Source organism: Solanum verrucosum, unplaced genomic scaffold (genome assembly GCF_900185275.1).
Source record: "Solanum verrucosum unplaced genomic scaffold, falcon-dt-bn FXZP01000041.1, whole genome shotgun sequence".
Taxonomy (NCBI): domain Eukaryota; kingdom Viridiplantae; phylum Streptophyta; class Magnoliopsida; order Solanales; family Solanaceae; genus Solanum; species Solanum verrucosum.
In genome coordinates this window covers 789,834-817,065 of record NW_026020250.1, presented here as the reverse complement: position 1 = coordinate 817,065, position 27,232 = coordinate 789,834, and the positions used below count along the sequence as shown (strand labels likewise).

At 32.0% G+C, this 27,232-nt stretch overlaps 3 protein-coding genes across 4 annotated transcripts in view; all 3 read left to right on the top strand.

The window, feature by feature from the left end:
• Positions 1 to 27,232, top strand: part of LOC125833069 (uncharacterized) — a 1,066,246-nt gene that overhangs the window by 271,933 nt on the left and 767,081 nt on the right. The window lies entirely within an intron of this gene.
• LOC125833061 (probable serine/threonine-protein kinase WNK5) lies at positions 3,213 to 8,921 on the top strand. Its single transcript, XM_049512216.1, has 7 exons — positions 3,213 to 3,921; positions 5,509 to 5,774; positions 5,867 to 6,090; positions 6,174 to 6,331; positions 6,695 to 7,016; positions 7,102 to 7,467; positions 8,327 to 8,921. The coding sequence occupies exons 1-7, from the start codon at positions 3,802 to 3,804 to the stop codon at positions 8,716 to 8,718; spliced, it is 1,848 nt and encodes a 615-aa protein (XP_049368173.1). The 5' UTR covers positions 3,213 to 3,801; the 3' UTR covers positions 8,719 to 8,921.
• On the top strand, positions 15,375 to 18,564 carry LOC125833067 (uncharacterized). The gene is made up of 3 exons (XM_049512222.1): positions 15,375 to 15,817; positions 17,537 to 17,870; positions 18,294 to 18,564. Exons 1-3 carry the CDS (start codon positions 15,375 to 15,377, stop codon positions 18,501 to 18,503), a joined length of 987 nt encoding a protein of 328 aa, XP_049368179.1. The 3' UTR covers positions 18,504 to 18,564.

The following is a 27,232-nucleotide window of genomic DNA, read 5'->3' as shown; positions in this document are numbered from 1 at the left end:
TTGTTCACCCACACGCCAAACATGTTATTTTCAGCGCAAATTTCATTCTTGAAGTTGAAAGATTAGAGTTCTTGATAGGTGTTCTTGAAGTTCTTTCTAAATCTTGTTGTGTTGGATTTTTGATGATTTCTTGAGATCAAAGTTAGTGTTTTAAGGTCTGTATTGAGTAGATTAGAGTGTACTTATGTTAAGTAATTTATTCTAAGTGATTGGGAAAGAAATCGTTCGATTCTAGGCGAGTTAGGGTGAGAAAACGAGGAAAGAAATTCGTCGAGTTTTCTGGGTTAGGGACTGGCGTGTCGCGCCAGACAGAGCGCCCCAAAGTAGGCTCTGAAGTTTAGGGGTTGGCGCCCCGCGCCAACCATAGCCCCAGGGTTGCCAGTCCCATCCAGATTGCAATCGGTTGCTCCGTTTGAGTTCTTTCAAAGGGTACCTTCACTCTTTTTCGATTCTAACTACTCTAAGCTACTTCTAAACACCTAAAATCACTCCTAACATGATCATAACCTTGAATTCATAATTCAAAATCAAGGTAGAGTTGAGAGTTAAGTTTTGAGAATTCTTTCGAACATTCTAAGAAAGTCCCTTTGAGTCTTTTTGTGGAGTCTTCTACAACTTCTAGTAACTTGTTTCAAGACTCGAGCAAGTGAGTATGAGAATGAGGAGAATGTATTCATGAGTCTACTTTGTCATCACAAGATCCTACATATCATGAACCATAACTCTTGAATTCATAATTTACATTCAAGAGAAAGTTAAGAGTAGAGTTCAAGAAAGTTTTTTTGAGTTCAATTGTGAATCCTTTGAGACCCATAATCGATTTGAGTTACGTTTTGAGAAAGTAAGTATGAGAATGAGAAGAGTCGTATACATGAGTTTCATAATGTCATGTAGACCATCTAGATGAGTCGTTCATGCCCATAAATTCCACATGAACTTTCATAAATTGATCATCTATGAGAAGAGTAGTGTCTTCATGTCCTAAGTCTTGAGTATTGAGTTTCTAAGCCATTTGAGATTATATTCCTAATCATGGGACTATTACATGTTACCCATGAAGTCCTTGAATTGGGTTATTCATGTTCATAATTCCACATGAACCCTATCAGTCCAGCAGTCTTGAGATGAGAAGTATCTTTGAGTCCTTGAGTTGAGTAGTTCATGCTCATAATTCTGCATGAACCCTATGAATTGAGCATTCTTGAAGTGAGTAGTATCATTGAAGTTCTTGAGTTCCAAGTATTGAACTCTATCTATGGTTATTGAAAACCTTGCATTGAGTCGTTCACGTCCATAATTCGGCATGAATCATCTTTTAAGAAGTGTTTTACAAACATTTTAACTTTGTTTTAAGACTTAAGATTTGAGTTGACTAAAGAGTAAGAGTATAGTTCATTTTCTTTAAAATGATATATGGGGACTAAATATTCCCAAGAGTAAATGTTTTCACATTTAAGATGAGAGGAAACTGAGATTTCCAAAAGTGTTTTAAGCAGTTTGAGTACCATCTCTTTTAAGAGAGATTTTTGAGTAATTATCTCGAATCAAAGAAAAAGTTATGTTTTTAAACATATGAGCTGAGTATTTTGGGAGTAGTATTGAGCACCGATAAGGGGACAAGTTTGTGTTTAGATAACTCACATCTCCATAAACCATGTAGCCATCATGGGTAGAAAGGATCATACTTTTTAGATGATTCCTTGGTGCTTTTTAGCATAGACTAGTGGATCCATTAGTTAAGGCATCCTATATGACGGCAAAGTATAGGACAGTTCTAGCAGAGTGGGCAAGACGTTGTATCATCACTTAGGCTCATAGCGGTGGTTGTCGGTTAGAGAAACTCCCACAGAGTTATATTGTATTTTTATATACATATTGAGTATTATTGTATTTTTCAATACATTGAGTTGCTATCTACAGTTTTACAGCTTTCCATAAATATTGCATCTTTTACTATTGCTTTATCCTTGAGTATCATGAGTTGAGTCTATTGAGTTGAGTATACAGAGTTGAGTACCCAGAGTAGAGTATCATATCTTTGAGTTGAGTTGAGTATCTTATTATTGAGTTGAGTTGAGTTGAGTAAGTACGAGAAGAGGTAAGTATGTTTCATGTTTATTAAGTTCAAGCTTATGTTTATGCTTTAGAATTCCTCTTACATGCTCGTACATTCCACGTACTGAGCCATTTGGCGTGCATCTTTTCATGATACAGACACAGGTATTCAGGATCATCAACAGGAGCTTCGTTGATACATTCGAGTTAGCTATGGTGAGCCTCCTTGTTTCCGAAGGATTTCATTTACTTTTCAGTTTAGTCAGGATGTCGTGGGTCTTGTCCCGACTTCTATCTTTATCAGTTAGAGGCTTCATAGATAGTCAGTATAGCTGAGAAGTCTATATTATTTCTTTTATTAAATGTTTTAAAAGACTTAAGTTGCCTATTTTTATGGCGAGTTGAATAATTTATTTTATTTAGAGTTTTATTTTGAGTTAAAGCTTTCTATTTAAGTTTCATGAATATTTTCAGTTTTTAAGCTTTGTATGCTTGAGTTAGTCTTCCGCTTGAAGTCAGTCAGGATGAGGATTCACTTGGGGACCAACAATGGTTCTTGAGTGCCGGTCACGTCTTGGGTGTAGGCTCGGGTCGTGACACATAACCTCCTTCTTTAATGTCATGTTTATGACCAACCTTTTGTATGTCTCTATTTTACACTATAAATAGAGGCATAAGGGTTCCTATTGGATACACTTGAAGACTTTGAATAATAAGAAAAGCTCTCATCTCTTGTCTCCCTATTTCTATTGCTTTCATCTTCTATATTTCTTGTCTTATTTTGCTTTAGTTTTACAACAATGACAAACTCGGAGACCCCATTAATAAGTAATAATTAAAAAAAGCATGGCCAATCGTTTCTAAGTACTAACTTCTATATTTGACCTAGAATTATTTCCAAATAAAACTTACTAGAAATAATAACAAAAAAGGACATAGTCCAAATTGGAAATAAAAGGAAAAAAAACGTCACACAATGGCATATAGAGAAAAGGTCAACAGTGTTACAGTAATAAAGTCATCTCAAAAAAGCCATATTTCACCATAAACACCCCACCCTTTTGTTAATCCCAAAAGTCTTCTTCTACAAAATCCCTCTAATTCAACCTTACTATTTCACACACAAACACAAAATTAAAGTTTTCTCCATCATTAGTTATTCCATATTCGATCACATCGCTCTCTGGTTCAAAATCTCATTTATGTGATTATCATCCACCACTCAAAAAAGAAATGTCACTTCCAAAACATGGCCATAGATTTTTCAAGTTTAGAATCCCATCAATTATATTTGTTGTCAAAAGTACCCCACTTTTTTAAATTCCTATTGAAAAGTTGTTGTCTACTTTAATTTAGTTATATTCCCTTGATTTGTTGATTGCATCCTCACCTCTTATAGTGCTTTTTGTGTTAGATTTATTCCAAATGATTTGTGGGGATTACGAGTTTTCACGTGAAGTTGTAGCCATGTCTTGGATTATGCTAAGGATTGATTACTCAAGGCTCTTTTGGTTATTATTTGGTGTTTTCTCTTATGAAAATCATGAAGGAAAGCCTCGGATTGAATAGCATTAGCTTATCTATTATCTTTTACATCAAGAGAAACTATTATAGTTTTGTGTTTTTGTTCTAATAAAGTTTAGTGATAATCATATATATAAGTAGTTGCTTGCTAGATATATATATTCTTCAAAAGTAAAAGAAGAAGATTTTATTTTGTTGGAGTACTTGTTTGCTTCCTTGTGTATGTATAAGGGGTTTTGGTTGAACAAGCATAAAGTTGGGATGAATGAAATGCTTGATTTTAATGGAACAAATTTGGAGTTGGAGTATGTGGAAATGGATTCATCTAAACGCTATGGACGTGTAAGTTTTTCATATCTTTTTTACTTCATATATATTGTTGTTTTGCACTTTATCATCAATTTGATAAATCAAATTTAAATCATTGATCTCTTTTGAGAATTACTCTATAGACCAATGAATACTCCACTTCTCTTCTTTTTCATTTAATTTTCTCGAGTTTAAACTTTTTAAATGGATGTTTTTGCGTTTAGAAATTCATATCTCTTTTGTCATACTTTTTCTTGGAGCAAATTTTTACCACTAGACAGAGTGTCTAGTCGATTTTTATTAAAAATAAAAAAATTCTCAATAAGGATAAGTATAAGCTAAGGGGCTAGATCTTATCATACCAATCCTAATGAGGTAACAAATTTGTACTAATTAACAAGCATGAAGAAAATAAAAGCTAAAGAAAACTAGATAAAATTCTCAATAGGGATAAATACAAGCAAAGGGGCTAGATCTTATCATTCCAATCCTAATGAGATAACAAATCTGTACTTGTAAGAAAATAAAATCTAAAGAAAACTAGATGCTGTGTGATCACACAGAATTTGTACTCTATAATATTCCAATGAGGACTGGTAATTAATTAGATAAAGATTTTAAAATATTAATTATTGGTGTTTTTTTTCTGAATTTCAGTGGGCATTATTGCTTATGCTGGTAAAAATTAAATAGGTACCTATTGAAATAATTAGAATGTGCCTCAACCTAGTCCTACATCACTATTTAGAAATGGCATTTTGATTATCCTCAGAAATAGCATGCTATAGGGCGGCAAATGTTAGTTGAAAACATCCAAAATGGCCGACCGCATTATTATTAATTAATTAAGAAGCAAGTTGACTTCTAGAAAATATATATAATTATTTGTTAATTGTACACAAGGGCACCTCTAGAGTGGTTCTTCCCGTGATAAAACATTCCACCTTTTATTTTGTTTTGGTAGGTGACAAACCCAGCCTAACTTGTGTGGTATAGGGATTTTGGCCCATTGACTTTTGGATTTTATTTCCTTCCGTTTTATATTAAGTTATCACAATTAGGTTGTACACCTAAGGTATAGAGGGTTTTGCTTGACCCCTATTATATTATATTAAGCACAAAGGAAATAACATGAGGAGGACATGAAAACCTTGTCTCTAGTATAGTCTACAAAAAATAGATCCATAAAACAATCTACAGAAAGAAATTAGCCTATACAAATTAACAAATCTTAGGCTAGCAAATTGACTTTTGGTGGATATACATTTGGTTCTAGAGAAATTAATTTTTAATTATACTATTGTAATATGATAAGTTAAATGGAGTGGCCACACGAACAATACAAATTCATATATGCTTGATATTCATCATATATTGTACTTTTTTTTATGTTTCATTCGGAAGTATTTTAGTTCGACTGCACATAGAGTGTAGAAATAAATAAAAACTTTTAAATTTTGTAGTCCTAAATTAAATATATGTATAGTTCTTTAAATCTTGTAGTTTTAAAATGTTGAAATTAGAAAACTTACTAAATATAGGGAAAAAAAACACGTAAGACATTTGAATTGGAACGGAGAGAGAAGTGTTTAATTATGATTGATGTCTTTATTTTTGCAGTTCAAAGAGATCCTTGGGAAAGGAGCAACAAAGATAGTATACAGAGCATTTGATGAGTTACTAGGAATGGAAGTAGCATGGAACCAAGTGAAACTCAATGACATGTTTAGGTCACCTGAAGAATTACAAAGGCTCTACTCAGAAGTCCATCTCCTTAAAGAACTTGATCATGAATCCATCATGAAATTCCATGCATCTTGGATCAATGTTGAAGGCAGAACCTTCAACTTCATTACTGAAATGTTTACCTCTGGCACCCTTAGAGAGTAATATCTTTGTTCCACATCTTGAAAAGGTTTTTAAGTTATATACACTGGCAATTATATCATAACACCGCGTGTGTGTTTACTTGATGTAGGTATAGACACAAATACAGGCGAGTAAACATACACGTGATTAAGAATTGGGGATGTCAAATCCTTAAGGGTCTAGCTTATTTGCACTGTCATGATCCTCCAGTTATACATCGAGATCTCAAGTGCGACAACATCTTTGTGAATGGACATCTTGGCCAAGTCAAAATTGGTGATCTAGGATTAGCAACCATACTTTGTGGATCACACCATGCTCATAGTGTCATAGGTGATTGATTACCTGACTTTACTATTTTTCTATAGGCCAAAACTGTACTGATTCTGTTTGTTATTACTGCTTATATATATTAGGTACTCCTGAGTTTATGGCACCAGAACTATACGAAGAGGATTATGATGAACTCGTTGACGTATACTCTTTTGGCATGTGTGTGTTAGAAATGCTCACTTCTGAGTATCCATATAGTGAATGTTCAAATCCAGCTCAAATATACAAGAAAGTCACCTCAGTAAGATCATCAATGTGGTTTCCACATTTTGTTTTCATATCAAATATTTACACGATCAGATTACTTTAAAGTATAGATAGTTGCAGATAACTCTATATATAATAGTTCACTACAACAAAATAGACAGATATTGACTATAGATTTTCTTTTTAACAGTAATATTTATTGCCTCAAAAACGTTTAGCAGTAATTGAGTTACTGTCATTGCATCCAGAGTCGCTAAAATGTTTTGTGACATTTATATAGAGTTCTGGTGATAAATACTCATATTATATCGTTGCAACAAAATCCTTTACTTGGTAAAGTAATCTTCAGTAACAAATTAAATTACACTGATAATGAAAAAATATTTTTTACCAACAGGGAAAGCTACCTAGAGCATTTTACAAGATAAATGATGCAGAAGCCCAAAGATTTGTTGGAAGATGCTTGAGTCCTGTTTCTGAAAGGCCATCTGCTTCTGAGCTATTGAGGGATCCATTCCTTGCTGTTGATGAACATGAAGATTTACCTCCGGTCATAAATTTGTCATGTGAAAAGCTTACGCCAAACGGAAAACAGAATGAAATTATACCTTCTCAGCCTGATGATACAGTACTAGATGGCACAAACATGACAATCACAGGAACAATGAATCCTGAAGATGATACCATATTTCTCAAAGTACAAATATTTCAAAAGAATGGTATTGCCTCACCTTTTATTCTTCACAAGTACATAGTTGAGACTTGTCTAGGAAAATGTTACTGATTGAACTTGTCTACGTTTAGGGCAAGCGAGGAACATATTCTTCCCTTTCGACATTTCTAATGACACAGCAATGGAAGTGGCTGCGGAAATGGTGAAGGAGTTGGACATAACAGATTGGGATCCTCTTCAAATTGCTGATATGATTGACACTGAGATTTCTGATCTGATTCCAGAATGGAAGAAGTCGCGCTCTCTTAAGAATTATGAACAACAACATAGCTTCAACTACGTAGAAGACGATGATAATGATGATGATGATGAAAACACTCCCCATCCTTTCTATTACAATTCCTCCCACTCTTCTTCCCAACTTTCTCTACCTGGTCTCCTTCCTTCATATAAGTCCACATTCCATATAGGGAAATTAGACCATGATTGGCTTCAAGGTTTGTGCACTTTATTGTTAATTCCCTGTTTAAGTTTTACACATGATCAACAACTACAATGGAACGCTACTAAAAAATCACTATTTTCCCACTATTTCAGTAAAAATCTGTTTTCCACCATGCATTTTTTCAGTTAGTTCGGTGGAAAATCAATGAAAAAATTATGTTCTATAATACAAAATTCCCAGGTGGAAAAAACCTTCTTTTCTAGTAGTAGAAGTCATTAAAATTTGTCATGAAAATAATTTCTTAATAATTGTTTCCAGTGGTGATTCAAAAGTGAAAACTATAAATTCAAAATTAATATGAAGTACTAGTATTAGTAAATTAGAGAGTGGTGGTGTTAATGAGATTTTCAATACTCCCTCTGGTTTAATTTGTTTGTTTTACTTTCCCTTTTATTTTGTTTTTAAAAAAACTCTCTCTTTTTTGTCTTACTCTTTAATTCTAACTTTCTATATAACATGTTTGAAACGACAACAGTAAAGGATATTTTAGTACATTCTATATTTCTTTAGTTCAAGACAACAATATTCAAATGTCTTTACTTTCTTAACTGTCAAGTCAAAACCATAAAAACTAATTGAAATGGAGAGAGTGTTAAAGAATAACAATATTGAGTAAATGAAGTTAAGAAGTTAAGTTAGAGTAATTAGTTCAGAAAATAATTTCCTCTTTTTTTAAGGAAATGTGATCCTTGGGAAACCAAAAGAGCTACCGAAGGAAAGGAATGCAGTCTCTCCCTTGGCCTTTGCAAATACTGAAAAATGACTTCCATAGGTCAAAGAAAATGCATTATCTTAATTTTATTGCACATTACTCAATGTTCCATAGTCTTATTTATTCATACTAATTGCAGATGAGTTGAAATTGTATGATGATTCAAGTTCCCAATGCTCAATGAACTCGTACGAATCCTTCAACAACGTAAACTTTGATGAAAATGATGCTGATTGTATGGGTTCCAAGAAAGTAGAATCTCAGTACTGTACACAGCAGACAAGCAAATGTAGTACAAGGTTTTGTCCTGAAACAAGCATGTTGTCCAAGAACCAGAACACAACGCTAATGAATAATCAACGCCCAAAATTGACTAAGGTACGGTCACTTGTTGATATACGTAGTCAATTGCTGCATCGTTCTCTTGTAGAAGAGATAAACAAGAGGCGATTGTTCAAGACCGTTGGTGCTGTTGAGAATATTGGCTACCATGAACCTGGGATCGGAAAAGGCCATGCCTTAGGTTGGTAACGCTCATTGCACTTTACATGATGTTCGTACAAGGTTTGAAATGGTTAATAAAACGAACAAAATGGTCTCGATCTTTCTTCTTTCTCCTTGTTTATGCTTTTGTCAAGTCCCTTGGAACTTAAAACCTTGATGAAATAAATAACTCATGGTGTGATTGTAAAATATTACTGAATCTCAAACTTTCAACTTAATGTTTATGTGAACTACATTTCCCTGTCATATCACATATTGTTTGTATAGCTCAATCTTCTGCTTCACCAATGCTCCCTGTTGAATGTTGTGGATGTTGTTGCTACTTATGTACTGAAACAATTAGTTGATTAGTTGGAGGAGCCTAATACTTTCATTTACTAGAATATTATAGTTGTTTAGTTATACAAGTGATCTAATGCTTTGATTTAGTAAAATTATTAGTTGTAGGACGTCTACTACTTTGTTTATGTGGCTATTAAAGCCATGTGGTAAATAAATTTTAGATACAAAATTTCAACTATATATATTTTCAACATTCATGTTGCTTCATTCTTCTGTTCGAACGTACACCAATGTGTTGAACTATTGATGTCGCCCAAATTATACCCTTTTACAGATTAAAGTGATCGATGCAAAATACAGTAACCTAATTAGGTTGAGGTCGAATCCCAAAAAGAGCATTGTAGAGTTTTTTTTTTTTATAATTTGATGTTGACATTCAAAGCAAGAACTTGGATTTTTATAAATAATAAATGTGAACTAAGATTATACATAGTTCTTAGATATCGAAACTCAAACATGTACTTTACTATCAATTCATCTAGGTGTGTTGATTGTTCTAAACTAATGAATCTAGAAGTCCCCCTTAAGTCTCTCGACCCAATTAAGAGAATATCACCGTAAGTCCTTTTTCAACACTTAGGATGTCAAATTAATTTGGTCATTCATAAAAAGTCTCAAGTAAACTATCCTTCCTCGAGCTCAAGTTATTAGATGGTGGTTGGTAACATCAAAATCTTGGTTAATGATCCTTTTTCCTAATCTGTACATCTATGATCTAGCAAGTCAGAATACATACGAGTTCTTTCGAATGTTGTCAACCATTCAAAGAAAATATTAATTAGTACGAAAGAGGAACTTAATACACAATGATTCGATCCCTTCAAGAAAAGATATTTATTGTAAAGTCTTCATTATTATCATCCCTATTCTAAGTTCCATAATCCTAGTCACAAATTTAGTTACTCATAACTAGTAGAAAATAATAACTATAATCAATCAAATTACTAGAGAACATGAATATAGAAGAAAATAACAATGACCGTTGATTAATGCAACTCTTGAAAGAGTTTTTCATTTTTTTGGTAATGCAACTTCCATTCCTTTCAGACCAAAAAATTGGAAATACAAAACCAAATAGATGGTGAGCACCTATTTCTCATTCTATACTAATTAACCTGCAAGCTAAGACTAGTTAGACAAGCTACTATTCTTACTATACAATAAAGAAATAAGATGTTATTGCAACTTAAAGCATAATAAATTTTAAAGAGATCAGAATAGAAGTTGGATCCTACGTATCATGGCACTCCAATGAAGTTTTGCAGAAGGAGCCTCCATTTGACCGGCCAGTTCTATACCTTTAAATATGATATAGCAGGCTATTTCTCGACATAAATTATTAGCTTGAAATCTGAGTTGATTCCTTTCCCTCCAGATAACTTCCACCAGCTGCCAAAATCACGTGATGCTATATCTGAATTCCAGTTCATAGGCAGCGGCGGATCCAGAAATTTTGTATCATGGGTACTCAACTATTTTTAGCTCAAAAAATGCTACATATAATGGGTGCTCAGTTAATATATTTCAATACATTTCTAAATTTTGTACATAAATAAGAATGTTGACACAAAAGGTAGTGGGTGCTTAAGCACCCATAAGTGACTACATAGGTCCGCCACTGTTCGTAGGAGAGTTCTGCATTCCAGTTACGTACCAATCTGTCTGTATATTCCAAGACAAGTAAGCAATATACCCCACAAACTCCTTGTAACATGACAAACAAAATAAAACAGGTGCTCAAAAGGAGCATGACAGAAAACACATTACAAAGGGACTTGGATATATATCAAATTTTTTGTAACCTCTCCATTGTTACGTTGCTAATCGATATTTTCCATGCTGCTAACCATAAAAATAACTTGTGCCTAAGATAAATAGTTGGGTGCATAAGAATGGTCTTCCAAGGCATCTTTTGAAATTTTGGTATCAAACAAAGGTACATTTTCCTGATTGAGATTCTCCCATTTGACACCATCAAATTTAATCTAATTTCCAAATCACCCTGGAGATGCTGAACTTCCATAACATATATACTTTCTGCCAATCAATATTTTTTTCTAATGACCCAAGTTGCAAACTTGAGAATAGGGCAAAAATTAACGCTAACACCCTTCATATAGTAAATATGAAACCATTTAATGCAGAAACATTATTTTTCTTCTGTAATAGACCATAACTGCTTCAAGATAGCTGCAAGGTTCCCAAAAGTCATGTTGGTAATATTTTGCCCACCTACTGTCTCAGGTCTGCATAATTTCTCCCAGGATACCAATCTTTCTTAGATTGAGCTGTATTACCTATCCAAACGAATGTTCTACAAACAATTTCAACTAGTTTTAGGATCTTTTTAGGAAGCACAAAAAATTGTGCCCAGTAAGTTTGAATACCAAAAATAGTTGACTTAGACCCCGTTTGGATTGGCTTAAAAGTTGGTCAAACCTACTTTTAAGTCAGTTTTTTACTTTTGCAAATGTTTGACAAATATAAAAAAGACTTAAAATAAGTTACAAAGTGTTTGGCAAGGTAAAAATGACTTAAAATAAGTCAAAAACCAAAAGTAGGTTTCCCCCTACTTTTTATTTTTTGACTTAAAAGTCATTTTAGTTTGACTTTTTATTTTTGATTTAAAAGCTACTTTTTAAAGTCAATCCAAACGGGCTCTTAATCAATTGTGTCCTTCCTGCATATAATAATAGCTTTGTTAATCAGCATATGAGTTTTCCGTAACTATACGATGTAATTACTAGAATTTAAAATTATTTAAATAAAACAATTTTAAAAAAAATAGAAATGGAAATAAAAAGAGGAAATTAAAAGTAATCAACTTGTAACTATATCATGTAATTACCAGTAATTCATAGCCCCTCCCTGAGAATTGGAGAGTGTAATTACCCTCTGTCAATTACATCTAATTATTTGCTGACCAAGTAACTACATGTAATGACCCAGAAGGTCTTTTCTGAATTTTTTGGAAAATTATTGTTTTACCTCTTTAGATAGTTGCCTCGAACATGTTTGGTCCATTTACGAGGTTGGTTCTTTTAAAATCCGATCAAAAAGTTGTGGTTTTGGAAGTTTTAACATTTTGGAGACTTTAAGTTGTTAAGAATGACTTTTTTTCAACAACCAAAGCTGCGAGTCTGGAAATAAAATTTTGTTAGTTTCATCAGCTCCAGAATGCAGAATTTGGTCTAGTAGTGTTATCGTTTTCAGTTTCGAAGTCTTTATGTGGATTTGAGCTTTAAGTGTATTTAGATCGAGAGTTGACATTGGTCAATGTTCAGATTTTGAATGCTCGAATTGAATTTTCAATGATTTCGTTGGATTCAGACGGTGATTTTAGATTAAGGTAAGATTCGGGGTGAATTTTCGGAGGTTCTAAGGACAATTTGGTCTGTTTGAGTGAAAAATAGTTTATAGTGACTTTAACAGGCATTGTGTCAAGGAAACCTCTAATCCATATTTTAATTGTTCCAATGAGTCCTGAATGTTAAATTTAGTTGAATATAGCATATCTGGTTTGTGTGCACGAGATTTTGAATAAATCTCAAAGGTCTTTTCAGTGAATATTGTGTTTTGGTGTTGCTGTGTTCTGGTGTTGGTTTCCTCCTCCATGTTCGCGGGGCCTTGTCCGTATTTGCAAATGGTATGGGAGTTTAGCCTTTGTGTTCCCATGGCCCCGCCTGCGATTGCGGAAGGATGGAATGTTTAGCCTTCGCGTTTGCATATCTTTTCCCCGTTCACGAAGGGTCAAGCCTCTGGCCTCCGGCCACGATCACAGAGGGAAGTCCGCGTTCGCGAAGGGTCAGGCCTATGGTGTTACACCTTAGAAATTTGTATGTTGAGTTTCAAAGGAATGTTGCAAATAAGTTGTTGGTTCTAGCTTGAATGAGTCTGCCTACATACCATATAAGGTCATACAGTCCTTCGATGGTGGTCGTGGAATAGGTCTTGAAAAAATTGAAAACGTCAAGTCCTATATAAAGGTCTACGGATCGACAGGACGGTCCGGTGCCGTAGGAAGTGCCCATAGATGGAGATCCAGACTTACACTTTGTTTGGATCATTGTTGCCTATTGTTTTAATTTACAATGTAATGTATTGTATTGTACTCTATTGTACTGTATTGTATGGTAGATACAATGTTTGACTAGATTGTATTGTTTGTTGTTGTTTAATAATATTTTTATTATTTGGTTTGATTGTATCGTATTGTATTGTAATTTATAAATTTATTAAAAAATCCTTAATTATTCTAGGGTAGGAGGTTTGACTAGAATTAAATAATATAGGGTAAAAGGTAAAATAATATTGTAAAATATTATGTAAGGATATAATTGGAAAAAAAAATTAAGTAACAATGGGAACACACCAAATCGGTTGTTCCATAAAATGGAGTTTTCATTTTTACGTAACAACAAAATTTAACAATACATTTTAAATAACAATCAAAACAAACATTATAGGTATGATAACGATACAATACAATACAATGGATAATAATGATCCAAGCAGAGTGCTAGTGGTTTTTGGTGACCTCAAACCTAAGGTTGGAACTACAGACCGTATAAGGTCCTATACGGTTCCTAGCCCATGGGTCGTAGAATGATGATGGGACTTAAAAGAAATTTTGGACAAAGGATTCTACGGAAAGGACCTATATGTCGTAGGTTAGCTGTCGGGTCATAGATCATGGGTCATGGAAATTATTAGTATTCAGTAAAATTTAAATATTAAAGTATCACTATTTCCCCTCCCCTCACCACCACTCCTAACCCCTACCCCCCACCCAAAAAAAAGAAAAAAGAAAATTGAAAATTTTCAAGTTTTTGAAAATAAATTTAAAATGCTTCTCACCCCACTCCACCATCACTCCCTCCCCATGCACCCCTCCCACAATAAAAATAAATTTAAAATATTTTACTATTCATGCAAGATTCCATCCTCAGATTTAAATATATTTAGTCCGTCCAAATACATGTATCTTAAATATATCGGGTCAAAATTAATGTAATTGGTCTAGATAAATTTTATCATCTTAATTTTATTTATTAATGTCTATTGGGGCCTTTAATTTTTTTTAAAAAAAATGTAATTGGTCTAGATAAATTGTATCAAACTGGATTCACATGTATTTGATTCTCTTACTCACCTCTCTCCTATATCACTCGTTTTTCTCCCTCTATCGCTTGCAATTCTCTCCCTATACATGTATCTATATTTCAAAATGTATCTAGGAAGATGTCTCTCTCTTTCTCTGTCGCGCCTCCCTCCCATCTCACTTGCCTCCCTCATATCTTGTTCTCCTCTCTCCCTCTCCCTCTCCCTCTCTCTCTCTCTCTCTCGTCTCTCTTCCTATATCTTTGTATTATTATTTTTTCGGGTTTAAATGTGGACAAGTCCACAATATTATTATAAATATAAAATATGTACCAAATAGGGTCCAAGAGTGGCCCGATTGACCAAAACAAAATAGAGAAAATAAACAAAAACAAAAAGAAAGTCAGTACCAAATAGGAAACAAAGAAATATATCTTTTGTATTTCATAGTGTATCTGGTGGTAAAAATAAATGTATTAGGTGTATCTAAATTTAAAATCTAGTACTTAAATTATTAGTTAGTGAGACAATATGTAATTATTTAAAAATTATAGGTAGAATTACTTAATATGATAGAAATGTTTGCGTAATTAAGTAGTTTTTCCTTAAATAAATAGGGAACATATATTTTTTGAGTAATTTTCCCCAAAAAACAGTTGATACTAAAGGCCTCTAATAATTTTGGTGTCGGGAAACTTACATAGAGGTGATATATCAAGAAAATATTTACCGTAATAACATTTTCTTTTCATTGGACACTTATAATAATATATTTATAATACAGTTTTAATACATATCACATAGAACAATTTATAAAACACATATAATACAAGTTTTATTCATGAATAATACATTTATCACACTGTGTTAATTTCTTACCAAACAAACATAATATATTTTTTAACATTTATAATATATTTATATTGCATGCATAATTGACTTTTAATAATACTACTATAAATGACTAAATAAGAAATATCACTAAAATCATTAATTATTTATTAAAATATAACTACTATGCGAAATTTTCTCTATTAGTAATTGCTAATAAGATTTGAAGGCATTTTTGTTTCTTGCTAACTTTATGAAAAAGGGAGACGTGCTTGCTACTACAATTCTTCTTTGAATTAGCACCCCCACCACTAAGGCCCCATGCACTTTCTCCACCAAACTAAAATTTTCTCAACTCTTCACTTTCATTTTCTCATTTCATCAAACATTTGATCATCAATCAAAATTTGATGAGTTTGAGAAAACGTTTGCCCTCCTCCTATGCAGCACCACCACCATCTCCGATCCCCACGGGGAAAGGATCGCGTTCGGCTGTCAATTCAATGTTTGGAGAGTACATTGATCAATCCATAAGCATTCCTCATTTGACTCTCCCGCAAACTACACATCATCGTTGGGTGCCTGATGAAATCAATTATCAATCGATTTTGCGAAGGGAAAATGACGCGATGAGTAGGTTATTGAGTTCCGCTGCTGAATTCGGAGTGATTCGGATTATTGGTCATGGGATATCTGGTGAGGACATAAGAACATTGTTGATTAAGAATGAATTATTGTTTCGATTAAGTGAAAAGTATGCTAATTATGATAAGTTCCTTTGGGATTGGTCTGATAATGTAATGGTGCAAAAGGCCAAAGTTGCTTTAGGGGATGCAAATTTTCTAATTTTCAGGTATGCTCTATAACATAAATTTATGATTTTTTATAACGTGTATCGTTGATCGGAAGGTAAATATCCCTTTATAAAAGTTGTTTTGGCTTTGTTTTTATAAAATTCACCATATAAGTTATATAATTTGCTAGTTACCATGTTTGTAAATTATGTTTTAAATGAAATGATATAATAATATGAATGTATTACTTCTTTTTAATGCACTCTACCTATGAATCCTAAATATAAGGAGAAAAATATTCCCTCCGATCCGTCTGCATTTGACTGCCATGTAATCTAATTTATAATTATTAAAATACTTATTGTTCTCTATCGACTTTTCAAATCATTCACTACAGAAAACATCACATGTCATAGTTATTCTGAAGGGTAAATGTCCAAAAAGTTTTATAATTCTATATCTTAAAATTTATCTGCATCCTTATGTTGTTATTATTATTATAGTGAAAAAAAAAACATTTAAAACTATTTGAAAGGTGTTATGAAATGTATTTATTTATGTGGATGTCAATTAAATGTTTGCATTGATTTTCGCATTACATTCCACCTCCTCATAATCTCAAATTCTTAATGCAATATCTCCTATCTTTACCAGTGGCGGACCTATCTATGTCAAGTACGGCCTTTTGTGATAAATATTATTATTTATGTACTAAATTTAGTAATTTATTGAAATATATTATTAGAGTACCCATTTTATGTAGTAATTTTAGAGCTAAAAATAGTTAAGACTTATGATACAAAAATATATATATTTTTTTAAAAAAATACTTGAAAAAATAAGAGAATTTCTTATTTATTCTTGTATTTGATAAAGTAAGCCAAAAAAACTTATCTAAATATATGTAATTTAGCAAAATACTATGGGTGAAATGTACTATAGGAGTGAGATGGTGTGGGAAGTGGGGGTTGACATGGGTGGGATAGTCAATTTGGGGGGGGGGGGGGGGGGGGGGGCTGTTGGATGCAGAAAAAAGACAATAAACTTGAAATGTCACTTAAGAAACTTGTTTTCTATACCTTCGTTAGGGAAGGCATACTTCTCATATATTAGGAATTATTTTTCGTTTTAGAGAATGTTTTTAAAAAATTGACAAATCAAAGAGAAAAAATGGAAAAATATTTTCATCACACCCATTGTTGAAAATAATATTAATAAAAGTATGTTCTCTCTTATAGCTTAAATTTTTAGATGAAATTGTGACACACTCATTACGTTAACAGAGCATGCAGATGTCATGGGATCAAATCTCACCGTCACCCATATTAAAAAGAATTTCACATGCTTGGCCCATAAAAAAAAAATCAAGTCTACACGTGAGGGAGCGTGTTGAGAATACTATTAATAAAAGTGTGATCTTTCTAATAGCTTAAACTTTTAAATGAGATAGTTATACACTTCAATACCAATCACCCGAGATAGACAAAAGTTATCCCATGAATTGGGATGTCCATACTTCAACACCAATCACCCGAGATAGACAAAAGTCATTCCATGAATTGGGATGTCCATTTGATTAGTTATCTCACCATATATACAACATAATTTATCTCATCACTATAGATAAATAGTGGCATAAATAATCTTGTGATTAACTAATACCTTTAACCAAAAACAAAATCATGGATCATTGTTCCTAATCCGTCTTACCAAGCAATGAAACAGATAGTTGAAGGCATTTTTGGTTCTTGTTAATGATGATTTAACTTTTGGTGCAGGGAAAAGTTGGAAGAGGTATTGAAGAAACTAAAAGGAATAGCAAAAGAAGTGGATGAAATAATAAGATTGAGTGACAATGAGGAATGTTGGAAAAAAATAGAATCAGAAGAAGTGAAAATGTACATATACAGATGCACTAAAAATCAATCCAGCAATGTGGACCAAACATGGCTTCCACCCCACAATGCAACACTTGAAGATTCACTTAAATATGCATTGCATCTATTTCTCCCATTGGAACCAATTGAATTCTCTATACATTCAAAACGTGGTCGTTTGCCCTTTAAGACCACCCCAGACACAATCATTGTCACTATTGGAGATCAACTTGAGGTATTCTTTTTCTACAAATAAATATTAACGTTAGTCCTCTTTCTTAGCTAGACAAATACTAGTTTTATTAGTTTTCTCTTTGAATTATCGACAGTCTTAAAAACACCCCTCTACTTGACTAACTGAACTTAAATGCACCCTCGATCTGTCACATGACATAGCAAGTGGTCTCAAACTCTTGTAGGAGCATGAGACTCTTAATAAAATACCGAAAGAAGTGTTGAAAATACCTCTTAACTTGATCAGAATTTAGGGGTGTATTTCACTCATGTTAAGTAGATGGATAGTTCAGGAATGAAACTAATAATTCGCGTCAAGTTTAGAATGTTTTCAATACTTCTCTCAACTTCTAAAGGAAGAATGTTACTCATCTGAAATTCAATGTGCTGATGTGATTAAACTAAAATTGTCCCTTGTTAATAGGAATGGAGTGATGGAAAATTCAGGTCTGCAGATGGAGAAGTAGCCTTGAAGCCAAATCTTCACATAGATCAAACATTATTATCATTGGAGCTCAAGTGGTTTTTTACTAACCTCAATAAAACTGAAAAGATAATTACCCTATCTGATCAGGTTCTAATTCTAGTTATATTAATATTAGTATACAAATTGTTTAATTATATATTTAATTAAACTGTGCTCCTTCAAAATACACAACTCCAAATAATGTGGTTTCAATTTTTGTACATCTTTTTGGTATTTGTTGCTTATAATTTTGCTATGTGAGAGATATGAAGAGTGGTTTAATTTACATAAAAATGTTAAAACTTGTGTTGTGCACTTCTCTTGATTTCTAGTTTTGATTCAATACACAACTTATTGTTGAGCTATTACTTGGAAGTTAGCTTCATAGGAGTACATAGATTAAATGTAACTTTTGGACTCCATACTAAATATATGTGTTTGTTGACATTGTTGCCTTAGGAGTGATTGCAAATACTGTGAAATTTTAAACTATATACAGTAACAACTGAAATACTGAAATGATGCACATTTTAATACTCCTCCTCAAGCGCAAGGGTGCAATATGTTAAGCATTCCCAGCTAATTGCTTAACAAGTACAAGTGTTGGGCATGACTTAACCCTTTGGTTAACAGATCAGCTTCTTGTTGTTGTGTGTGTACATATAATGTTTGAATCAAACCAGCCTTTACTTTGTCTCTAATGAAATGACAATCAATTTCAATGTGTTTTATTTCTCATGGAAGATAGGATTTGGTGCTTACTGAATAGCAGACTTGCTATCACTCAATATTGTGATGGGAATCTGTATAGACACATTAAGATCTTTGAACAGTCCTAGTAACCGGGTCACTTTTGTTACAGCTGAAGCCACTTCTATACTAAGCTTCAGCTGAGCTTCAGGTTGTTTCTTTGATTTCCATGATACTATAGAATCTCCAAACTTCACTATACACCTTTAACTAATCTTCTGGTGTTGGGACATGCAACCCAATCTGAATCACACCAACATGTTAGCTTGGGGTCACTTGTGATACTAAGCACCGTCCTTCTAAGTTCATATCTACCCAACACCGTCATATCTTAGAAGTCTGACTTCTCCTCTTTGGCCCATTAACACCGTCCTTCTAAGTTCATATCTACCCAACTAAAGGAAACTTGAACTATATTTAAGAGGCTCATCATTGGCTATATATGATCCCTTTGATCAACCTCTAAAGGGTAATAAATAATGTTTACATTAGCCTATTCCACATTGACAACTCAAATATACTTTTAAGGCACACATGAAGAATCATTAACTTAATTGGAACCTCGCCTGACTACATACGATCTCAGGTAAACTTCTCAATGCTCTTGCTAATCTAATGATTTAGCCACACTCCTTTGATCTCATTTAAGAGTCATGATACCATATTTATACCACTCAGTAACACCTTAATTCCTCACCTAATTTATGTCAAATCTACTAGATGAGATCTCAAACTAACATCATCATCATCACGTTGCCATCCTTTTTGTCATGACGACACTCATCTCAAATTCAAGTTTAGTGTCTAGTACTAAACACATATATCAATATAATTGCTCGCATACTAGCTATACTAACTTACAACTACTAGATAAAATTAAGAAACACTCGTCCACTAAGATCTCATGACAAGTAGTCAATCTTTATCTCCTAACCTACCTATTTACATATTATTGTCACATTCTTTGTCACAACCTAAGTACTATCTGCCATTTTCCTATACATCATTGCCTAATTAGTTTTATAACCCTTTGAATACCATGGGGCTCTCCCTTCAAAAATCATAAGTCTAGCTTAGGTCTATCACCTCATGAATACTCTGCTCTATTATTTAACACTTATACTCGGTCTTCACTAACACAATGTTACATCGACATAAACTGTTTTCTGGTTAAAGTATACTCTAACTAGTCCTAACTAGTAAGTATTCTTCTACCTTCTATCATGAAATCCATACAAAATTATTATTCCTTAGCCTACACAAAATGGAAAAGTCCTCATTAATGACTTACTAGGTACTTGACTGCAACTACACACTTTACTCAATAATTGCCCCATTTCTTAGGTTACTACACCTCTAAATGCATACTTCTAACTCTAGAAACTTTTACTACCACTGCTTATAACATTGTAACTCATACTATCTTTTCAGGTGAAACACTATCCAAGCTCTAAAACATATTTCCCTCTTAAAGGGTATCACTTGAAACAAGGTTTAGAGATGAGAGTATGACAGTACATTTCGCTTTTAGCTCGAACGCACGATTCATATGAATTAGAGTGCATTCTTTCAAATCCAAACACTTAAGCTCACTCACGGGCTTCTCTCAAGCCCCTCTGTAGTCACATTACTTTCTAAAGACTTTTGCTGAGAGTAACTCCATGATAAGGATCTGAGTTTCGCTTTTCAACCACCTTGAATATGAGGGGTATTCGAATGGATTTGAGAAACGCACGAGTTTGAATAAGTTCTTCCCAGAACAGTTCACGATTTAGGTTATGAAAGAAGGGAAACTTTTCTTAAATGTATGTAATCCCTCATTTATAGAAGTGGGGTCCTCACAACCATAACTATGATCCTACTGACACAGCTTCATAGACACCCTAGGACACTTGAACTTTGTGCTCTAATACTAAGTTTGTCGAATCCCGAGCCTAAGAACCATTTTTGGTCCCAAGAGAACTCATGTCCTTGATGACTACTAAGCGGAAGACTAACTCAAGCATACACAAGCATCAAAACTGAAGAATTGTTAAAATAGTTTATTGAATCCCAAGATTATCTAAAAATACTGAGTATGAAACATAAAGTTTTAAATAAAACATCTAAAACTAAATACTGAAAGATTAACCAAGAATGTCTATCTATGAAGCTTCTACTGTATAAAGATAGGTGTCGGGACAAGACCCACGACATCTCAAAATGTTACTACTAACAAATCATAAAACTGGAGTTCTCCGGAAGAAAGGAGGTCTCACCAAAAGCTGACGCAATGGAACTCCTATTAATGATCCTAAGTACCTGAATCTGCATCATGAAAAAGATACAGGTCAGATGACATCAATACATTGAATGTACGAGTATGCAATAGGGCTGAATAAAACAAATAACTGAACTGGAAGAATGAAGGTAACTCAACTGAAGAATAATATAGATCATGATGAAAATCATAAAACTCTCACGATAAGAATGCAACAATTGGTTACTTTTTTTTCTTTTTGTCCATCATTTAGGTTACAGACTAACCACTTGACCATTCCAACCTCTACCCCAGTCACTCCCTTAATATTAATTAGGTCACATATAAATATTTTGGAATAACTTTTTCTTGTTTACTTATCAAATTTTAGAAAAAAAAAATTTGAAAATCAGTTAATTATTTTCATGTAAAATATTTTCCTTCATACAAAGCACACCCTTAGAAATGATTGCAACATTATGAAATTCTAAGTCTTAGCTGAAAGGAAAGAGATAATCTGTCGACAAAAACATAATTAGAATCTTAATCAGAATAGAATAGTTTAAACTGAAATACATGTATAACGAAAAAAATTGAAGTTATCGGAATTCGTGACTTTACTGCATGCACATTACTGATTACATGTACTTCCCTCCCACCATTGCATATTAACTGATATTTTCTTTTTTAAAACATATACTGAGAATTAAGAAATCACAAATAAGAAGATAATTTTAATATTCATTTCTTAAAAAGCTTTTTGAGAATTTTACAAGCAAATGTGAACATTTTCAAAAAGAATTTATTGCAAGGGTAATATAAAAATATTTTAATTAATGTTTTCTTGATTTAGTAAGGGTGATCAACTAATATGAAACAATTATTTTTGGTAAGATGATCAACTAATATGATACAGAGTAGTGTATATCAAATCAAATTATTAGAGATCCAGTTTTTTATCTTTTGAATTTATGCATAAAAATCAAACAATAAACAAGAATCACGCGAATTACTTCTTGATCATTTCTATAAACATAAAGCCCCAATTCATATTCCTTTTAGGTAAAGAAATATCCTCTTGGGTAACATACATAGATAATTCTTTGTGTATCTTAGTCTTCCTAACTATCCACTCTGCTTTCAAAACGTCCTGTCATGGAAATCGATTTAGTCCATACTTCTCTGTCTCTAATTACTTGTCAACTTTTGAATTGACACATCTACTAAGAAAATAATAATTAACATATTGAGTTTACCATTCTACCCCTATTAATTATGAAGTAGTTGAATTAAAAATTTAAAATTTTCAAAAGTTCTACCTTTTTCAAAATTAATTAATTGAGGATAGATAAAAAAAATTGTTCTTTCTTGATTTGTCAAAATGGATATTGGAAATAATAATTCAAAGTTGGAGTAGGAATCCTAAGTGTTTAGGATTTGTTATTCATGGTATTTACTTACTAGTTTCTGGGCACGCGTCTTGCGCGTGTAATCCAATTTTATTGACCACAACATTTTAAAAAATTACATAAATATTAGTATTAAGATACATGTTTGAGTTATAAATTTTATACCAAAGAAGAAGTGCAAATTCTTCAAGTGATATTTTAATCCTACTTGGTGAGCTCTCTAAAAGGAAGAAATACTTCTGTAAAGAAATCCTTGCTTACTTTGATTTCTAATTTCGCTTTTAATTAGCAAAGTTACTGGACCTTGTTTCTTTTGGCATAATGTACAATCTCTTCTTTACCAATTGATTTGGCAAAAACAACATTTTTAAATATCAACACTCAAGCAGAAAGGAGTAGAGAAATAGAAACATATGTGTATATTACCTCCCAACCAACTAAAAATACGTTTGGTGTAATTATGTTTTTAGTGTCATTTGTATTTTTAATTTTATTTTTTTTTGTGAATTTGATTTAATATATATATATATATATATATATATATATATATTTATTTTTATTTTGAATACTTAATGTGCATCAATTAAATATTGAATAAGGTATATATAATTTGATAAAGAATATGATATGTTTAAACGGTTGGAAGCTGAAAGTGAAGAAAATAAATACATGACACATATTAAACTTGGAGATAAAAAGTTCATAGAATTAATTTGTACAGGTCTAAAGATAGATGAAAGGTTTTTCCAACTAAATTTAATAGACAATTATTTTAAAATAAAAATAAAATGATAAATATACTTTTAAAAACCATTTTAGTAATTCAACTTTTGACTTAGACTCTTTCCACTTTTAATAGAATGATCTTGTTGACTTATATTACTAAAATCTAAACAAAATGAAGCTTAATTACTCCATTCTCATAATTTTTTTTACATGATTTTATTTTGAGGAATAGTTTTTAGTAGTAACAATTAAGGGTTGAAGGAATTCATAAAGAAACAATCAAAATGTCCAAAAGCAAAATTGGCATCATACCAACCATTTGAATTTTAACAGTACGGAAAGCTACCGTAAATAATATTGAATGCTTATGTTTAAGAAAACTATTAGGCTTAGTGCCGCATAAATGTTAATGTAACTCTCATTTTTATTTGAAAATTAAATTGTTAAATCTCATATTGTATAAATTGTAGAAAAATAAAAATGAAACAAAAGGGGTGTAAATGAACATATATGTATGTATTTGCAACACTATGTTAGATAGACGACAAAGTAACACAATCAAAATCTTTCATTCAAAATGATAATCTTTTAGCAATCATGATTATTTAAATTTATTGTATTTAAACAAAAACATATTACATAAATTATTCAAGTATTATCAAACTCATCATGTATTAATAGAAGTTTTGTCAATTAAGTAGTACTTAAAAGAATAATAACAAAAAAAACAAAGAAATAAATTCCATAACAATGCCAAACGATACAGAATTACATAAAAGATGGGTTGCATACCAAATTTATTTTGGACAATCACACCTTAACTCCAAAATGGAAAAGAAAAACTTAAAATCATAAGCTAACATAAAAAAGATCTAAAAGAAATATTATATATATATATATATATATATATATATATATATATATATATATATGTTATACTTCTAAGCTTAACACTTGAACTATATTGTAAGAAAACTGCTCTTTTTAATTTCATAATGAAGCTATTTGTTCTTTTCCTCAGTTAGCTTCTTGACGAAATGTATTTATATCATTATCTAGGAAGAAGAAAAGAGAAGAGTAGATGATGGAAAAGAAAAGAAAAGAATATGATGATCTAGGGAACAATTTACTGGTATTTATAATGATATTGAGTTGTATTTTTACTTACCAAATTAATGGAGCGCATTGAATCATGATACATAAAATTTATTTTGGTTTCAAAATTCAAAGAGACTGAATTGGAAGAGTCATTCATTATTAAAGTGAAGTTGTTGGACTTCATTTTCCACCATTATGTAATTAAAATATTAGTATTTAATAAATTAATTGATTTTATTTTTATTTAGTGGAGGGGCAAAATGGTAATCCAACTTTGAATGTTGGAGCTTCCCACTTATAATAATATATGATATATGATTTATGTTTAAATAGGATTTGCTCGTTAGAGTAGTTTCTAGTCCTAGTTTAATTTGGTTTTTACCTTTATAAATAGGAATGTTACTAGTTATTTTCTATATACACAGAAAATACAAAAATATACGAAAACATATAGAACTTTTAAGTCTATAATTCAATAAAATATTTTCCTTCAAATTGGTATCAGAGCTTCTACGATCCCGGTAGAGAATCAAAGAGTTTCCGCTGTCGGCGGACGATTATGACCAATATATGACACCCGTCTGGCCAATAATCATGTTGAAAATAATATATACATGAAAAAATCATGCTAGGAGGAAAGACTTACAAAAATATTGCAGATTTAAAGAAGTGCAACCAAGCACAAGAAAAATAAACTCTTCTCTAAATTAGAAGTTAGAGAGAGAAAAAAAAAGAGGAGTTGATGGGAAGGGCATCAACGAGAGTTGGAGAGAGAGTACTGCTCCAACACCAAAAAAAAAGGCGTTGGTGGAAAGGGTATCAACCTTGGAAGTTGGAGAGAAGTGCTCCAACACAACCAAGAGAAGAAATATCGAAAAAATCCAAAAAGAAAAGGCGTTGGTGGGAAGGGCATCAACCTTCGAAGTAATTGGAGAGAAGTGCTCTAATACAACTAAGAGAAAAAATATTGTGAGTTGGAGAGAAAGTGCTCCAACACAACCAAGAAAAAAAATATCGTGAGTTGGAGAGAAAGTGTTCCAACACTTGGAAGTTGGAGAGAAGGTGCTCCAACACAACCAAAAAAATAAATAAATAAGAATTGAAGAGAAGTACTCCAACAATTGAAGATTGAAGAGAAGTACTCCAATACAACAACAATAACAAGAAGAAAAAGGCAAGAGTATACAACTTTGAATTACGGGAGAATGTTGGAAATAATAATTCAAAGTTGGAGTAGGAATCCTAAGTGTTTAGGATTTGTTATTTATGGTATTTACTTATTTATGTTTAATTAGGATTTGTTAGTTAGATTAGTTTCTAGTCCTAGTTTAATTTTGTTTTTACTTTTATAAATAGGGATGTTACTAGTTATTTTCAATATACACAGAAAATATAGAAATATACAGAAACATATAGAACTTTTAAGTCTATAAATAAAATATTTTCCTTCAATGGACAAGCAAAAAAGAAAAATTGAACAAGTAACTAGGGACACATGAAATAATAAAATCAGCTCGTTAATTAATATGATTACAAACACATTAAATGAAAAAGCATTCGTTTAACATTTAAATTTTTAGATGAGATTATAATCACACGCTACAACTTGGTATCATATATAGCAAAATCTTTAGTAAGCCAGTTTGCTCAAATAATTTTTCCAACATTTACTTTATCAAATACTCCTAGAAAATAAATTCTTGATCGATAAAGTCGAAAATTAATTTGAACTTTGGAAGAGGCAAACTTGCACTAAGTTAGAAATCACATACTCCTAGTTGATTAGATTTGAAATAGGATACAAACTTTTGTAACTTTCAAAGCATGCAACTTTAATTTAATTTTATTTTTTTTATCTACCCAACCATTTCTTTAACTTTAGACAATATACAGAAACAAAAGCTTCTTTATGCCCATGCTTGATTCTCTTAGTACATACACAATTTCTGATAAATAAAGCATATGGAAAATTGCATAGAATGTGTGATTAATTTGAATGTTGTTTCAGAGAGTTCTACTGTTGACATCTCTATATTTTGCTTTGTGAGGAGTGGGAAACTACTTTAAAGCTGAAGATATATAGTACCCACAGAAAACTAGTAAAAAGATTTTTTGGGAAAAGAAACACATTAATATTGTCCTCAAAGCCTATTTTCTTTTGGAAATTTGTCAGTAAGTTGAGTCATGGTGAAGTGTCCTTTATAGTTTATAGTAAATTTAAAATATTAGACTTTAACAGACTGTTTGGGGTTAATAATATTAAATTTATACACTACCATGTCACCTTTAAAAAAATTAAAGGTAACTTCCCATAATCATTGAAATCATGGGTTCCCTCAAAATTATGGTGAATGATCTTCTACAAGCTATTAAGTTGTATTGGTTATTAGCAATAAAACTCAAATATGTTATTGAACTTTGAAAAAGGTTCATTTATGTTATTCGTTAAAAGTTTAGTTCATCTGTGTCATTTTTGTTTGAGAAAAGTTCATTCATGTCATTATTTGTTAACGGAAAACATTTTTGATTTTGCAAAATCATTTTTTAAACGTGGTCAATTATGATTCGTCCACATCATTAATTAATTTTTTAAAAGGAAAAAGACTCAAATATGCTATTGATTTTGAGAAAAGGCTCACCTTTGTCATCTGTTAAAAGTTTGGCTCAATTATGCT

What these genes read in the sequence shown, in the direction of transcription:
- LOC125833061 (XM_049512216.1), top strand. Translation starts at nt 3,802, where the DNA reads ATGTATAAGGGGTTTTGGTTGAACAAGCATAAAGTTGGGATGAATGAA. An exon ending in ACCTCTGGCACCCTTAGAGA is followed by an intron (nt 5,775 to 5,866) that starts GTAATATCTTTG and finishes TACTTGATGTAG; the next exon opens with GTATAGACACAAATACAGGC. An exon ending in ACAAATATTTCAAAAGAATG is followed by an intron (nt 7,017 to 7,101) that starts GTATTGCCTCAC and finishes GTCTACGTTTAG; the next exon opens with GGCAAGCGAGGAACATATTC.
- LOC125833067 (XM_049512222.1), top strand. Translation starts at nt 15,375, where the DNA reads ATGAGTTTGAGAAAACGTTTGCCCTCCTCCTATGCAGCACCACCACCA. An exon ending in GCAAATTTTCTAATTTTCAG is followed by an intron (nt 15,818 to 17,536) that starts GTATGCTCTATA and finishes CTTTTGGTGCAG; the next exon opens with GGAAAAGTTGGAAGAGGTAT. An exon ending in CTATTGGAGATCAACTTGAG is followed by an intron (nt 17,871 to 18,293) that starts GTATTCTTTTTC and finishes CCTTGTTAATAG; the next exon opens with GAATGGAGTGATGGAAAATT.